The 18,056-nt window shown below is 35.2% G+C and overlaps 1 protein-coding gene across 3 annotated transcripts in view; it reads left to right on the top strand.

Moving 5' to 3' along the window:
- Dpyd (dihydropyrimidine dehydrogenase) overlaps positions 1 to 18,056 on the top strand; it is a 709,900-nt gene that overhangs the window by 75,608 nt on the left and 616,236 nt on the right. For all 3 annotated transcript variants that reach the window (XM_070007768.1, XM_070007767.1, XM_070007769.1), the window contains exon 3: positions 14,212 to 14,294. In XM_070007768.1, coding sequence (XP_069863869.1) covers positions 14,212 to 14,294 — 83 coding nt within the window. The remainder of the gene's footprint in view (positions 1 to 14,211; positions 14,295 to 18,056) is intronic.

The raw sequence follows: 18,056 nt of genomic DNA, 5'->3' as shown, positions 1-18,056 counted from the left end.
AAGTCTTTCTAATATTACTATTCATCCAATTATATAGAATGCATCTTGTTTCAGTTCCTATGGGCTGTTTCAAGCAACTTAGTTCCCAGTAGTGAGCAATACAGGGACAAATATCTTTCTCTTGCAGAGATCCATTCAAATTTGATAAAACTCAAGGCAAATAAACAAGTACATATTGCAGCATGTCCTCTTAGTATACAAATTGTTCATTTTGACATCACAACGGTATTTGATTTGTCCATGCTCAAGGACAACCTATTTGTCCTCCCATCCCTTTTGCATAGAGATAGGATGATGTTTTAATGATCTTACCAGGTTAGAGAAACTGGTATAATTAAGTACTTATGTTATCTATTTATTTCAGAAATGAGGTGATTATCACTCTGTACTTTTCACAGCCCTGGAGACGGCACACAGTCCTGCAAGGGAGAGAGGTCTTAAGTTTCTGTTTTCACTGCTTAAAAAACTACATTGAAATACTGGGTAACAAGAGATACTTGGGACTAGGGCAAAACAGCAACCCAGAGCAGGGTCATCCTTCAAGCTCTGTTGTTGCGAATTCTGAGAATAATTTAAGATGGGCTAAAAATGTCACTAATCTTTTGATCAATCTTCTCTTGTCTTGGAGATTACCTCATAAAAAATGCTATAATTTTCAGCAAGTGTAAATGCTCTGAGCCTTGCAATCTACATAATCAATTCTCCTCTGTGGAATTATCAGATTTCATTTTCATTACAGTGTTTTGGTTATATACTATTTTAGTATATGTATATATATGCACACACACATATATGTGTCTGTATGTATGTGCATATACACACATACACAGATAACATTTGTCCCACCTTGGTAGAGTCCCTAAATATTCTAATTTTATAAGTATAGATTAGTTAGACTGAGCAGTCATTTAAGATAACTTATTTTTTGATCGATTTTTATCTTCTTGTAGTGGGCCCTCATTTCTTTTTCAAGAAAACAAAAAGTCTTTGGACCTAAACTATTCACCAGAATGGAGCAAATCATGCCCATTTCATGATTTGATTAGACTTTTCCCCCTAATGATAAAAGAATTGGAACTTCAAACTTTGTAATTAATTTATTTCAACTCTTCTCCAAAAGGGGGGAAAAAACCCCAAAACTACTTTAGGTAAAAGGAGGTAAATTCTGAGAGATTGCATGCCAAACTCCTAGAATTCAATGTGGGCTGGCCCGTGTGGTGACCCTTCTCCTTTGCTTCTTCTGAGTTTGGTGACGTTTGTTCACGTGATTAATAATTGTAGAAAAGATATAAAGATTCACAAACCTTATCAAAAATGTCTCTGTGGGCTATTCTAACTGGGACTTTTCAAGAAATGAATACATCATTGAAAATAGAGAGGTATGGTGGCAAAAAACGGCCAAAAAAAAATGAGGGAAATCATTTCTATTCATGCTTTTATACTAGAAATGTGTCTGATTAGCCTTCATTCTCAACCAGTTACTTTGGTGTCATTTGAATATATTAAATTTCATGGATTACACCCAAATAAATAACTTCATTTTCTGCTTGAATGGTTCTTTTGGGCCCAGAGCAGATTTAAATATTCAAATGCTAAAATATTATAGCACTTGGCTTCCAAAATTCACTCACTATCAGCAGTAAAGTGAGGGGGCTCTCCCTTTTTGTCACTGATTTAAGAAAATTTTATATTTTTTGCTATTTTTTTGACCTCTAAATTATCTTTTTTTATATTAATTAATTATGTATGCCAATACTGGGGCTTGAACACAGGGTCTGGGCACTGTCCTTGAGCTTTTTTTGGCTCAAGTGCTCTACCATTTGTGCCATAACTCTACTTCCAGCTTTTTGGTAGTTTCTTTGTTGTTGTGGGGTCTGAACTCTGGGCCTGGGCACTGTCCCTCAGCTCTTCAGCTCAAGGCTAGCACTCTACCACTTGAGTCACAGTGCCACTTCCGGCTTTTCCTGCTTACGTGGTGCTGAGGAATTGAACCTAGGGCTTCATGCATGTGAGGCAAGCACTCTACCACTGAGCCACCTTCCTAGCCCCTTTGGTGGTTTCTTGCTGTTGAGAATTGTATGGATTTCCCTGCCTCTGTTGGCTTCAGCTAGTCTTCGCCTATCACACTTTTGGGTAGCTAGGATTATAGGCATGAGCCACCAGCACCTGAGTCTAAATTCTATAATTTAGTGGTATCAATATTCCTCCAAAAGTCCACGTTAGCTTCATGTAGTAAATTTTTATGTAATGTTGTTTGTTACTAATAACCCATAAAAGCTAACAACAATGAAGGAAAATTGTATGCCCAAAGACGCCATTAAAAAGTCCAAGGAAATGGGTGATTGGTACTATACTAATAACATTCATGTTTAGAATGATAAAGCACATGAAAAAACACATTTTATAAGAAAATATAAACAACCAATAATCATGAATAATCATGAATAAATGTTCGTTTTTATTAGTACCAAGGACTTATAAAAATGGCTTAGAGTATCAAATTAGTCAACATATGGAAAAATTAATAATGACTCGTTGGAACTAAGCTCTTTCACACTGTTAATGGGCGTGTGACTCTTCTGAAAAAGTTTGTAACAGTTTCATTACAAAGAATGTATCCCACCAAGAGAACAATCACTATCACAGATGCATAAGTGCATGAATGATAGCACTATTCATCACAGCAAAATGCTAGAGGAAAACCTGAATTTCATTTATTAATTAGGTTAGTAAATAAAATAAGGAATTTTAAGCAGGTTTAGTATTGATTTGGTGCTAGTCATACATTCATATTATGTGAGAAAAAAATTTTTTTTGTTGTTTTTTTTGGTCAGTTGTGGGGCTTGACCTCTGGGCCTGGGCAGTGTCCCCTCAGCTCTTCAGCTCAAGGTGAGTGCTCTACCACTTGAGCTACAGTGCCACTTCCGGTTTTCTGGTGGTTTATTGGAGATAAGAATTTCACGGACTTTCCTGCCCTGGCTGGCTTTGAACTGCGATCCTCAGATCTCAGCCTCCTGAGTAGCTAGGATTACAGGTGTGAGCCACCAGCACCTGGGTTAAGGTGCTTATTTTTAAAAGGAAAACCCTACTGAAAATCACACACACACACACACACACACACACACACACACACACACACACACACGCACGCACGCACGCACGCAATAAAAAGAAAAAATAAGTAGTATCTTACAGTGCTTATGCCAATATAAAGAACTCTATAGAAAGATAGTAAATTGCTAACTACCTCAAAAGAATGGATATAAATTGGAAAAAATGGTTACAGAACTACTTTTTCTATTTTACAGGGTGTAGATTATTTTTATTTTAAACACCTACTTAAACAGAATTTCGGGTTCAATAATAAGCATAAACACACCTGTGTGGGTGTAATTTACAGAATTTTCACTGTGTTATTTATATTGCGGAGTATACTGAACATGATGGAAACTTCATAGTGTATTTTTAAGGAAATAGTCATAGCAAAGAACCATATATTTGTAATAGAAAGTTGTTTGATTTAACTAAAGAGGAAAGAAGTCTGATTTCTTTGACTATAAGCTTACTTTTCAGAAAGTTAATTCAAAATATTCTCCTGGTATTATTCCTGTAGTCTTTATTCTCTCTTTGGTCCTGTTTACCTGATATGAATGAAGAGGTTACAGTTTTGTTTCATACCTAGAAGCCACTATCAACCACTCTTTTCCAGTTACTTAAGGCACTTGAGTTTTTCCATGCTAAGATTTCATGAAAAGAACCCAATATTGAGTAACAGAAAACAGGACTCTGTTGATTACAATTGACGGAAGCATTTGACAGCTCTTAGCAGAATAGTTTGTATGACACAGACTTAATAGGAAAATGTGCAGTTTTTCATTTGTTCACAATACAACTCTGTGGCCTCTCTCATACCCATACCATTACATGGGAGGGTCTGCTGAGGTGTTGATGAATCACAGTATTTAGAGAATTCGAACGTTTGTCTTTGCTAATTCTAAAATTATTGATGACAATACTTCTGGCTTTACCTAATCAAATACACACATCACTAAGCCCTATTTTAAATCATTACTACTATAATTGTTTTTATTTGTTCCTGTCTTGGTGCCTGAACTCAGGGCCTGGGTGCTGTCTCTGAGCATTTATTGCTCAACACTAGTGCTCTACCACTTTCTACTTCCTACTATTGGACTTATTTCAAAATTCTATCTCTTGTCTAGTCAGTTTGATAGAAGAAAATCAAAACACACTTATAATTAATTTACTATTATTGGATAAAATGGTGAGTATTTTTTCCATACCTTCTAGATCATCATTCACATACTTTATATGAAAAGTATGTATTAACAGATGATAACTTACATATAGCTCTTTCGAAAACATGTTTGTTGATATAAAATATGCCTTCCAATTCACTTAACTATCTAAATCTATTTTCCTATTACTGTGTTCAATTTTTAACCTAATTAATATTTTACTGAAGTGTTATCACATTTAAGTGATTGGCTCTTTAGGATGGTAGCTTCATGAAAACTAAAGTTAGCCATTCCTGTCTGGATCTACATATTACTGGTACTTAAAATTTTGGAACTGATAATCACTTATTATTCTGGGAAATATTAATTATTCAATCAGTCCCAAACTTTTAAAAATAACTGTCTGGTCTTTTCCAAACCAGAAACAAAAAATTATAATCGGGGTTTAGACTCTAATATATATTGGTGCAAGGATAATTATGAAGGGAAAACACAGCTGAGATTTTCTGATTTATGCACACAATCAGAGATGGAGTCCAAGGACTGTGACATAATTATCTTCATGCTAACATTTTTTTTTGTAAATCTCTTGACAGAATTTTAGCTAATTTTAAAATGCCTTCTGAAGATTAGCACTTAAAATTGTTGGGGGAAAATAGCACAATTTATTAGCAAGGGTATAATTGTAAACCTTCTAAATACTCATTGTGGATATCACATAGATAGCAACTTGTGCTTTAGCAGCTGGTGCATAAGACAGCAGTTTATGGAGTCTCGAAACAACAGAGAGTGGAATCTAATTAAAGAGGATTACATGCCAAAGAAAAATTATTAAAAACAGACTAATAGACAATTGTTATGAATTTAGAAGTCTCTGCCAAGTTCTCTCTTTGATAAGAACTCATGTAAGTGACTGTCATGTAGCAGCCTTTATTCCTCCAAGTCCCAAAAGATTATTAGAAGACTTTCTCTTTTGTGACTCAGAAACGATTGCTCTTCTGAATTTTAACTTAGCACAAAAACTTAAATGGTTCTCTTAATCTTTTCTCGAATACTGAAAGGGCACATGTGCTTCTAAGGAAAATTAGACAGAACTATTTTGGGTTCTGGGTTATCTGCCTAATATCAAGCATCCTGTAACTATGTATAGGGAAATGTTACACATATTTTTTTCCTTTATAAACAAAAATCACTTTACCATTAGGTACTGTTTATTGAGACTTAGCTTTAGTTGATTTGCATATTTTTGTTTGTATTGTACATTTAAAATTCATGATGCATTAAGACTTGTTAGTTTTCAGAACCAAATCTATTAAGTTCTTCTTTTTCTGTTTGAATTGATTTACTTTGTTATGACCTCAAGGGATTTATTGCAAACAAGAGAACTGAGACAGCTTTAATGTGGTATATAGTTATTTGTTAATTATTTTTAAACGTTAAAAAAATAAATGGTATCTTACAGCACTAAAGAAAATTTACCTGGTAGCTAATTTTGCTTTTTATATTTTATGTATGATGTTGTTTAATATATCATACATTGCATTACACAGTATTATGTACTTAATACTCTTTTGTAGGTTTTGACCAAATTAAACATACATTAAAAATTAATTGCTGAATACTGAGAATAATGTGTATTCTATGTCATTAATAAATGCATGAACAAATACATTGGATTCGTAAATGAGACATTTGTTTAACATCCCTAAGTGGGTGATAATCCTAAAAACAAATCTTCTGTATTCAAAATTTAACCATGTACAATTGTCTTTGAAATGTAGAGACAGGCCCACGGATGACAGATCAGCAGCAAGGAGATTATTCATCTTTGCCCATCACCCTGACTTTGAATTATGAGTCATAATTATACATGAAGAACTATCATTTGGCAATATTCTGACCTTGTTGGCCTTAGGGTTTTTTTTTTCCTCCTGTATTGGTCTTACTAGTAGTAGCTACACTTAATACATCCACCAGAAAAGCTTGGTGATTGAAGTCCACTTGCCATCTAAAGATCAGAGCAAAGGGGGCTGGGAAGGTGGTTCAGTGGTAGAGCACTTGCCTTGCATGCATGAGGCCCTGGGTTTGATTCCTCAGCACCACATAAGAAAAAAGCCGGAAGTGGCGCTGTGGCTCAAGTGGTAGAGCGCTAGCCTTGAGCTGAAGAGCTGAGGGACAGTGCCCAGGCCCAGAGTTCAGGCCCCAGGACTGGACCGAAAACAAAACAAAAAAACAAAACAAAACAAAACAAAAAAACAGAGCAAGGAACTGATAATGGTTTAACCTACTTCAGTATTAATGTTGAGTGTGTGCCCAAATTAGGTTCAGAGCAAATAGCATGATCATAGCTTCTGATCTTTCTTAGAATCTCTGTCCCTCTTCTACTGCATCTTGGAACACTGGAATTTGGTATGTAGGCTTCTCTTCCCACACATCAAACACATCCATCTTTCCTTCCTTCCTTCCTTCCTTCCTTCCTTCCTTCCTTCCTTCCTTCCTTCCTTCCTTCCTTCCTTCCTTCCTTCCTTCCTTCCTTCCTTCCCCATTCATCCATCCATCTGTCCATCCATCTATCTATTCATTTTTCCAGTCTATACCCTATATGAGGTGAATAGGGCAGAAGTCCAATGAGAATGGTGGAAACAAGTTGGTAAACTAGGGAATGATATAAAATCTCAAGAAAATGATGGAAAGGTAGCTTATGACTTACAGTATTTTAGTCCCCTGCTCCCCCCCCCCCCCACTTATTCTTAGTAGCAGATCCTACAAACATCATTAGTTGCTGGCAAATTCAGATTCGGTCACTTTTTGCTTTTATTTCATCAATGTGTGAATATCGTGTCAGAAGTCCTTGTCTTTATTCTTACGTGACTTACAAAGAATCCTATTTTCTTTCCCCTTTTATTTTGTACCAGAAAGAATATTTGATTACGAGAATGAATAGGTACAGGAAAGTGGAGATTCAACAGTTAGAACCAGACTTTTTTAGGTTAACTCTACAACGATGTTCACCAGGAGGATTCCTCTCTAGAATTCTGGGAGCAGTTGAGTTATAAATCTCAGAAAGGGCAGTGTCTATCTGAGCAGTGTAATATGGCTGGCGATCATCACTGCACAGTGCAAGAAAATTCTAAATGCCTTTTTTAATTTTGAAGAAAATCTTTTTTTAAAAAAAGCTACTGCTGTCTTTTGATTAAGATCTTCATTCACCAAAGCAACACTTGATTTTTATTATTTGCCATGCTATATTGCCATATTCTGCAAGTGAAATCTGACCATGTCATCCTGAGCATCTGGTCCAAGTAGAAGTTTCAGGTACAGATTGAGTTCACTTTCTGCCCTAGTTTTTCTTCATCTGTTTTTACTAACTTGGTTAATGTGAGATAATATGAAAGGGTAGGACTGGCAAAGTTAATCTTGTTAGCTTGGCAAGAATGAAACAGTAAATTTGCAACATAATATAGTCATCAAGATAAGGATGGACTACATTTTTTGTCCTTGTGATTTCAAGCTTCCATGTGTTCATGTCCGGGATAGAGAGATAAATGTGGACACTTCTAGAACATCAATTTAATAAACCTTTAATGATAAACTATTTTGTGGAAATAGAATAGTAAAAAAGGAAAACAGTGCCTTGCTTTTACAGAAATTAGAGTCAAAGCTTAAAAATAAAACATTTTAACATAACAAAATGTTGAGTATATTTAAATTTTATAGGAATAGTAAAGCAGGTTAAGAGGGTAGGCTGATGTTGGTTGGGTTAATTAATATGTTCTCAAAGTACTATTTGCACAGAGACTTGAATATTTAAGGGAAGAATATTTCACACAGAGAGATTGGCACATGCAAAGGCACTGAGGAGAAAAAGAGAGCTTTGGACCTTTGTTCCAAAGAACATCTCACTAGCTGGGTAAGCTGAGAATAAGAAAGCTGATAGGAAATATGGTTCATAAATTTTACAGATCTTGAAAAGGAGAGCAAGTGCTTGTCCCTGGTTAACTTAGTCTATTTTCATGATTTAGATTATTTGAAAAATTGCAATTGTCAAGGTTATAAAGATTAGCGTTTATAGTGATTTGTAGTTGGCCATAGCTGACACATAAAAGTGGTACAATATATGTTTGCTTTAACAGCAAGTCTTGAAGTCATAGACTCACACTTAGCTTACTTGCTTGGCTGGAACACTACCATGCCTCTCTAAGCTTTTTGTTGGTTATTTTGGAGAAGGAGTCTCCAGGAATTTTCTGCCTGGGTTAGCTAAGAACTGGATCACAGTCTCCTGAGTAGCTAGGATTACAGGCATAAGCCACTGATGCCTGGTTCTACAATATGTGTTCAAATGATGCCACTGTGTTACACAATTTGATTATTGTATGAACCACATGAGTCTCAGTCAAAGCAAAGCTATATATTATGCATAAAAGCGTGTATATTTCAAGCTAGTAGATTAAAAAAAAACAGCTGCTGTTGATATTTATTGACCTTCTATTGATGCAAGAATGAATGATCAACAGATAGGAGTCTATACCAGACCTGTTTTATTTTTCAAATTTTTATTTTATTTTAAAGATGATGTACAGAGGGGTTAGTTACATAAGTAAGGTAATGAGTACATTTCTTGTCAAACAGTGTTATCCCCTCCCACATTTTCTCCCACTTTCCCTTCCCTCCCCTCCCAAGTTGTAAAGTTCTTTTCCAACTTAGTGTCTTCTGAGTATTGCTGCTGCATTTATTCACCCTTTGTCTTTTATCTGTCCTTTATCTCACCATTTTGTTATTCTCCTTCCCTTCCCCAAATCAGATAAATGTATATACAAGACACAGTGTACCAAAATCAAAAACAGCAACAACAGGTGATATACCAAAGGGGGAAAATAAAACAAAAGAACAAATAATTTCACACAGTACATTAAAAAAAAATCCTAACAACAACAACAAAGAAAACCCTCTTGGTTCTCTATCTGAAGTTGGTTTTGATTAGTATCAACTTATATGGTCTCATGTACATAGCTATTGAGCTATTGTGATCCTCTGTTAGCATTAACCTAGACATATACTCATTATTACAAATGAGTGATGCTATGGATCTGTTTCTTTGGGGCTGGCTTACTTCACTTAATATAATTTTTTTCCAAGTCTTTCCATTTCCTTACAAAAGGGCGATGCCATTCTTTCTGATGAAAGCATAGAATATGGTATATGGTGTATATATGGTATATATATTTTCTTGATCCATTCATCTGCTGAAAGACATCTGGATTGTTTTCATATTAATTACCAAACTATTATTCTACTCCTGCCATGTATGAGGGCTGAAATCTTAAATATTTCAAATAGGGCTATAGTATGATACTTTGACTTAGACTATGAAAGTACAAATTTATTCTATCCTTTTAAAGATACATAATATGTAAATTTATTTAGAATAAAATTTACAATACATTTGGTCTCATTTAATTTTTTAATTAAAAGTTGGAAGAGCAGATATTAGTTTTTTGCTTTTATTTCCTTTATTGTACTCTCATTTTATTTGCAGATTGAGATGTTCAGAATTTTCCTGCAAATGCATAAGCAGTTTATCGAAAAGCTGAAACTCAAAAAGTTTTTCTGTCTCCACAGCTTCAACCTCTTCTACTACATTGTATTTCCTTTCACTCTGACTCACATAGATTCTCAAACACAGCCTGATTGTAAGCTGGCCACCGTTACTGGAATGACATTAGCTAAATATGATTACTTCTTAATGTTCCCTGAAAGGATTAGACTAGTTAAGACATACAAAAGGGAAAAGCAATTATCTATTGAAATATGAATCTCTTGATTAGAACTGGAAATCATATCTTGATACTGAAATATTCATCTGGCATAAAAATATCTGAATATGGTAATTATTTGTTTGAATGTGATAGTTTTAAGGGGTGTGTGTGTGTGTGTGTGTGTGTGTGTGTGTGTGTGTGTGTGTGTGTGTGTGTGTGTGTGTGTGTGTGTGTGTGTGTGTGTGTGTGTGTGTGTGTGTGTGTGTGTGTGTGTGTGTGTGTGTGTGTGATGTGTTGAGTGCCAACATTAAGAAATCTTTTCCTGCAGAAGTTGTTTGCCTAATTGACCCATTCTTTTAAGTACCCCAAACCTACACAAAAAATGTGTGTATTATTTTTCCCCATTTTTCTTACAGAATAACAAAACCCATTCTGTTAATCCACATAAAAATGCTATGAAAGTGTGTGATTTAAGTTATCTTCAGATTTTAAATTATGAGATTACTGGTGGCTTCTCAGTGACTGGTTATCCCTCCATGATATCTCCCTGAATATCCTCCAAAAGTTAATATGCTGTAGGCTTCTACCTGCCTGGGATTTACAATTGTCACTCAATGTCACTAACATATGGCAGTTACTCTCCAGTGGGGTATACTCTTACCTTGACCCAATTATCTTCTTGGATTGAAATAGTTGTGAAATCATTCTTTTGTCATTATTTTGGTATCCAGTGAGAAGTATAGTATTTGATATTTATTAGGTCCTGAAAATATTGTATGAGTGAAGGACAGATTGGAATTAGTTAACTATCATAGTTTTTATTAGTTTAAAGATAATGACTTGGCTAAGTGACAGTGGCTCATGCCTGTAATCCTAGCTTCTCAGGAAGATGAGATCTGACGATTGAAATTCAAAGCCAGCCTGGGCAGGAAAGTCCATGAGACTCTTAACTCCAGTTAACCAAAGAGAAATGGAGCTATGGCTCAAGTGGTAGAGCATTAGCCTTGGGCTAAAAAAGCTAATGGACAGCACCCACGCCCTAAGTTCAAGTCCCAGGAATTACAGGAACACACATACACACAAAAGCTTGAGAACTGAGTTAAATATCTTGCCTAAATATGTAGCAACAGAGTATGGGACTAGACATTGAAATGGTAAAGTCCCAGTAATTCCATTTCTTTGTACTTAATCTAAACAAAAACCATCACTTCAAAGACCAATTTAGAAACCCAAACTTTTCCCTAAAGCAGAATTGATTGTTCTCTATGCTATCTCCAGATTGTGAGCAACTTAAGTTCTCATGGTGTTTACTTTCTATTTCTGTGCCACGTTAGTTGCCTGGAATAGTAAATTTTGAAGATTTGTATTTTCTTTTTTTGAATTGAAATGTAATTAACTGGAACTTTTGTTACTTAATAATTCTGAGACTGAAGTTCTTATAGCTATGCCATTAACTCCCTGTGACCTTTCATTTATTAAAATTAGTTTCCTAATTTATTAAATTTAGATAATTTATCAATTTTGATTCAATTTATTTAGTTTTAGATGTAATTGTTTTCCAAGAGAAATGCAGTCCCATGGAAATTAAGTTGTATGCAAATATCAGTGGTTTATTATTTAATAATTTAATGTAGCTTTTGTTCTTTGAAGCTTCTTTCTAGCTCATTTGACCACAGGAAAAGTAAGATACCTGTTTGAATTTTGTTATGGTTTACCAAGGAAAACTCAGAAATCATATTTAAACTTTTTCATCATTCAGAAATGGTTACGTGCTATTTTTCTCTCATATTGTCATTGACAATATACTCATTGGTTTCATTATGCTTTTATGCATTCCTTAACATGATGAAATATAACACTATAAAATCTATCATGGTTCCATCTGGTTCCATCCTGCTTGATTTTGATGTGATTCCAACTAGTCTGATCCAGCTCTAGCCAGCTTCAAACTCGTTCTATTGGATTTGATCTGGTTCTGACCATTTTTTATTCAAGTTTGTTCAGTCCAGTCTCATCCAGTTCAAATTTGCCTTCTCCCTTACACACTTGCTTCATCCGGTTCAAATCTGCTTTATCCCTTACAAACTTGTTTCAACCAGTTTGAGCCAATTTTGTCCAATATAATCTGGGTTTAACCAGCTAAATATGGTTTCATTTAGTTTGAAAAGGATTGAATTGGGTCATTTGGTTCAAACCCATTTCTACTAGTTGAAATTGGATTGAAATGATTCCATCTGTTTTCATGCACTTCAGTCTGTTCTTTCTGGCCAAAATTACCTGATCTGCTTTAGTTTTCTCTATTTCTGTTTCTACATGGCTCAAACTAGCTCTGTTAGTTTCAACTGGTTACATCAGGCCCAGACTGGTTGAAACTGGTTACCTTCCATTCACACCAATTTAAACCAGTTTATTTCAAGCCATTATTTCAAAACATGCTTGAACCAAATGAAACTGAGTAAAACTGATTTGAACGAGATGAAACTAGATTGAACCAGTTCTACTATACAGTTTGGCCTTGATAAAACTAGCTCTGTGAGTTTGAAGCAGCTCAAGCTGGATCAAACTTGTTGGCAGCAGATTAAACTGACTGTAAACCTGCTGGAATCAATTCAAATTGGTCTGAGCTGGCTGAAACCAATTTATGTCTGAATGAACTTTGAATCACGAGAAACTAACTTGAATAGCTTGAAACCAGATTGAACTACATTTAGTCAGGTTGAACTAGTTTGAGCCTGTTGATGGGATTAAACAGTTAAAACTAGTTTGAAACAGGTTCAAACTAGTTCAGACTGATTAAATGTAGTTCAAATTGGTTTCAAGCTATTCAAGCTAGTTTCTCGTGACTCAAACAGTCAAATCAAACTAGTCAGAAAAACCAGAGAAAAGTGGATGAAAACATACTGAAAACACCTAAATTAGCTCAAGTTGTAACTGATTTGAACTCAATTAATCCAGGATGTAACTGATCTAAGGGTTAAAACTGGATGGACTAGCAGAAGCTGGTTTGAATTGATCAAAAATAGATTTAAGTGATCCTAACCAGATTGAACTGGCTCAAAACCAAACTTAATTGGTTGAAAACAGATGAAACAGTTTCAGTCTGGTGGTTGAAACCTGTTTGAGCTGACTGAAACTGGACTGGATCTTTTTTAAACCAGACCAAATTAGTTTAAACCAGTTCCACCAAAGAAATTTAATATAGTGATGCTATTATATTTTCTAGTCCCATTGCCTTAACCACTCAGCCACAACTACTATTATATTTTCTAAACTGGAAACATTTATAAACTTAGGTGGCTTAAGATATATTTAATCATTTTAATAATTTACGGGTGACATAATTTCTCATTTTCAAGAATTGACCTTTTTAATCTTTAGATAAATATGTTTATTTTTTCAGACATTTAAAAAAATTATTATTGTGAAAATACTGTAAAGAGGGGTTACAATTACATGGGCAAGATAATGAGTACATTTCTTATCAAGCATTGTAGCCTCCTCCTTTGATTCCCCTTCCCATCCCTTCCCATTCTCCCCTCTCCCCCCCAATCCTCCCTGCTCCCCTCCCTCCCTTCCCGCACCAAAGTTGTAAAGTTCGTTTTCGACATAACGACTTGTACAACTCATTGTTGCATTGGGTCCACCTGTATCCCTATTTAAACGATTTGTTTTTCCCGATAAATGTTTATATATGTTCATATAACCATATATATGTTAAAGTAGTAATTATAAAATTTGACTGTTCTTTTAAAAGTTTTGTTATTGTGTTATACCTGAGTTCTGTCTTACAATCTTAGTAAATCCTAACTTACTTAGAACAAGATAATTAATACATATCACTCATTGTCATTTCAAACTTTAATTTCCTCCTTTGAATTTAAATTGGCTTTGAGATACTTAAGATCATTTAAAGAGCTACTTTTTTCCAGCTAAGTCATAGAAATTTTATATTTGTGTAATACTCACTTTTTCACCTATTTTGAAAAATTGGTAAAAATACTGACATGACAGCTGATCATTCTGAGTTTGATGCTGCTAAATTCTACTGTCAATTTTAATGAATCCTAGCCAATTAATGTAGTTTGCATATTTTTCATGAGTGCATGATCAATATAATCAATTATAGTTTTACATAATTGCAAAGATGTAAATTTTTTGAGGATGTCGGAGGATTAATGCAGTTATTTAATGTGTTGCAGAATTGCGAGAAGCTAGAGAATAATTTTGATGACATCAAGCACACAACTCTTGGTGAGCGAGGAGCTCTCCGCGAAGCAATGAGGTAAGTCTGGGTCACCATAGCAACAGTCACAGATGTGGTAAAGAAAAAGTCATTCTTCATTATTGGGGGAACAAATGAGTTCATTGCCACCATTCAGCGCTGTTCTCTAAGGTATTAATTTGTCAGTGGAGAGACTTCCCTGGAGGCTGTACTTTGGTTTTGAAGCTGCATAAATGTTAAGCCTCAGTGCACCGTAAAAAAATGTAAATGTTTAATTTGTTACTTAAAATGCTTAAGGGGTGTCTTGTTTTATATTTATACTAAAAACTGTGTGATTGAATGAAAATATTATTCATCTAAATTCTGCCTATACACACAATAAAAACAATGTACGATGGTGGCCTTCCTGAGTAGTATTTTCTCCTAATTAATATTTAATTTAAAAAGAAGTACTTAAATGTCATCTTCTATTAGATTTTATAGGATTATAATATTAGAATAGATCTTAAATGATTCACATTTTTAACAATATCACAAAGCATATAATTAACTTCTTTTCACATACAGTGGTCTATAATGAGCCTGGTATTTCTTTTTGCCTTTTTTCATTTGATATTGCTACTTTTAAATATATTTCTGAAGTCTCTCCAGACAGGACACCTTTTAAAAAACTTTTAGTGAAGCATTTTTGAATTCCATTTAATCACAAACAAGAAACACCTTTTTTAACTAGAGATTAAAAATATGGTTAATAAACCCCAGCATCCTTTGATTAAGAAATAACAAGTAATACTAGTCTTAAAAGTTTTACACTTAAAATCTATTGGGTGGGATAATTTATAAGAGTCATGTAAGGAAGGAGTAGATTTATCTTTATTTCACTTATGAAACTAAAATTGATTCAGCAATTATATCTTTCGGACCCTAATGCTCATTTTTTTCTAATGGTTTTATGCTTAGAAAATTTAAAATAAGAGAAAGGACAAACTAAGAGACTCCTTCCTGGCGTAGACGCTATTTTGTTATTGCTTGCACGGTTACCATATACTTTAGTTTAGAAGCTGCTTTCATTTAGTAACCTCCCTTTTACCATGCAAGCAGCAGGAGAAAGTAATTAAATTTAATAGAAGCTGCCCTCATTTTGAAGCCACTTCTATTTAAAACCGCAGGGGGAGGTAATTAAATTTAATGGAAACAGTAGCTTCTACACAAAGATACATGGTACTTCTGTATAGATGATTATGATGTCACAAAAAGAGGAATAATATATTACTAGCATTGAGAAATTACCAGCTGGAGCGAGGAAGCCTATTTTATTGTTAATGTCTTTACTAACAAAAAATAAAGAGGGAAAAACAAAGCTGAGTACACAATACAGAATTTATATCTATGTAAAATGTCATTTTCAGGAAGTGTACGTTATTCAAAATAGTCATAAATTTAAAAAATAAAGTATACAATATATGTGGGAAAAGCCTAATGCAGAAATTATGAATAGTTCTGTTATCCTCCATAGCCTTTATTCTCTAAAACTACAGTGCAGTTACAAATTGAACGCATCACTGTTTTGTAATGCTCATAATGATAATTTTGAGTACATTAAATGTAACTACCAAAATGTGTTTAGAAAATCACAATTATCTTCTGTATGTGTTCATTTTGAAATAAATGCATACACAAGCAGGAAGACAAAGCGGCTGTCAGCGCTCATGTTTAGAGTGAAAGAACTAAAGGCCAAAAGTGTACAGCGAGAAGGGACAGGGGACAATGTGAATGCAGGTGGCCTTGGGTGAGAGAAACGGAATGAAGGGAAGGACATAGAGTCAGGGCAGGAAATTTATCATCAAGAAACAATGAACTGAATTACAGAACTGTATGTGAAGAGATGATTAAACTACCGAGTTCTGTACCGCATGCCATTTTAGAGTATTCTGGGAACTCATGATTTCACCGAAAAATCAAAAATGAACTGATGAGAAAAACAAGTATTAATTACCCAGGTGGAGTAAACATTTCACTTGCCCATGCTGTGAGATAAGGCTGTATAATTGCATGGCTGTGAAATACACTTGATTACATAGGTTTGCCTCCTGTGCACTCATGCACACATACTTACACACGCACACAATTTATTAGAAATGTCTGGGTTCACTCAACTAATAACATTCAACAATTTAGTAGACTAAAATTGGGCTCCTTTTGCAGGGAGTGGGCAGTAAGAGCATGGCCTTTCTTTATGTGTCAGATTCTGTAAATAAGGAAACAAACCAACTCTTGTTACTACGGTGAGAAGAACTGCACAAAGGGAAATATTTTTCCTTATATAAACGATGTCTAGGCCATAAATGAAATCCATGGGGGGGGGGGCTGGTGAAAAACTTTGACATAGGGGATGGACAGTATTGCTGGAAGTAGAAGGATTTGCATAGATTATAGTCTAGGAAGTCAACAGATGCCAGATGCCCTCAGAGACTCCAAGTGGTCTGCTGAGATGGACAGCAAATGTATTTTGTGCCAGGCTTGGGGCTTGAATTTAAGTGCCCTGGGCACTGCCCCTAAGCTTTTTAGCTCAAAGCTGGTTCTCTACCATTTGAGCCAGAACTGCACTTCCAGTCTTCTGATTGATGGTTAATTGGAGATGAATCTCATGGACCTTCCTGACTGGGCTGGCCTTGAACTGTGATCCTCAGATCTCAGTCTCCTGAGTAGTTAGGACTATAGATGTGAGCATCACCACTCAATGATAGCATGTTTTTTCAAGATTGCTTGACAGCATATTTGATCTCAGAACAGGTAGACTAAGGACCTGCCTTCTGTGCTGCTTCTGTTGAGTGGAACTGGAGAAGCTTCTGGGGACTAATGGGGGAGAATTAAGATCTCTGAGCTGAGGAATGGGCCAAAGGAGGTGTCTGAGTAATTTGCCAAAGTTTCAGGTCAAGGGCTGTCTTCAGAAGGATGGTTGAAAAAATAACGGTCAACATATTCTAGAGGCCAGTTACATAGAGAGTCTACCTTTCGGTGAGAGAGTATTTATTTCAAAGTACTTTATATACTTGCATGAAAACAGACCAATGACACCTATTGACATTGTTTTCAGAGGAGGGGAAATGATGAGGAGGAATGACAGAGGGGCTTGAATTTGAACTGGGTATATGGTTTGCATGGGTGAAAAAAATCACAATGAATACCCTTTGTACAACTTTCGTAGGCTAATACAAGCACAAGGCAAACATTTTATTTCAAGAAGTCCTGGTTTTCAAGGATAAGCATGACAGCCTTAAGTATAAAACTAGGAAAGTAATTTTATAGCTCTCTAGATTTGGAGTAGGAGAGAAAATACAATGTAGGGACCCAGGCTATTTTTTCATTTAATGAATATTTATTGGGTTTCTGTAATATCTCAGATGATGAGATTATAGATATGAATTATACTGCCCCTGTCCTCAGGGAGCAAGTAATCTAGTGGAGGGGACAGGAAAATCAAAATAATCTGGTGAAGGAAATAGGAAAATCAACTTCTCCATGTAAAGAGCCAGGGGTCAATCTTGAGTCTTTTCTCTGGTCTTTATCACATCCTGGGATTTGCTGTCCTGACCTGCTGGAGGACATAGAGCATCAGTTTGAACATCTTCTCTTTTGGGCTTGATTTCTTCATTAGTGGGAAGACTGAAAGATGTGGAGCAGAACTAGTGCACCAGTGACAATGAATATGTTGTAGCTTTGGTGTGGGGGCCTTTCTCCCATTAGATACTTCTTGATCACTGAGAGTCTATCTATGAGCCTAGACAGATAACAGAGGATTTTTTTTTCACTTCTTCTTCA

The sequence above is a fragment of the Dipodomys merriami genome, unplaced genomic scaffold (assembly GCF_024711535.1).
Source record: "Dipodomys merriami isolate MVZ:Mamm:240054 unplaced genomic scaffold, mDipMer1.0.p SCAF_7, whole genome shotgun sequence".
In the NCBI taxonomy this organism is placed as follows: domain Eukaryota; kingdom Metazoa; phylum Chordata; class Mammalia; order Rodentia; family Heteromyidae; genus Dipodomys; species Dipodomys merriami.
This window is presented reverse-complemented; position numbering and strand designations above follow the sequence as displayed.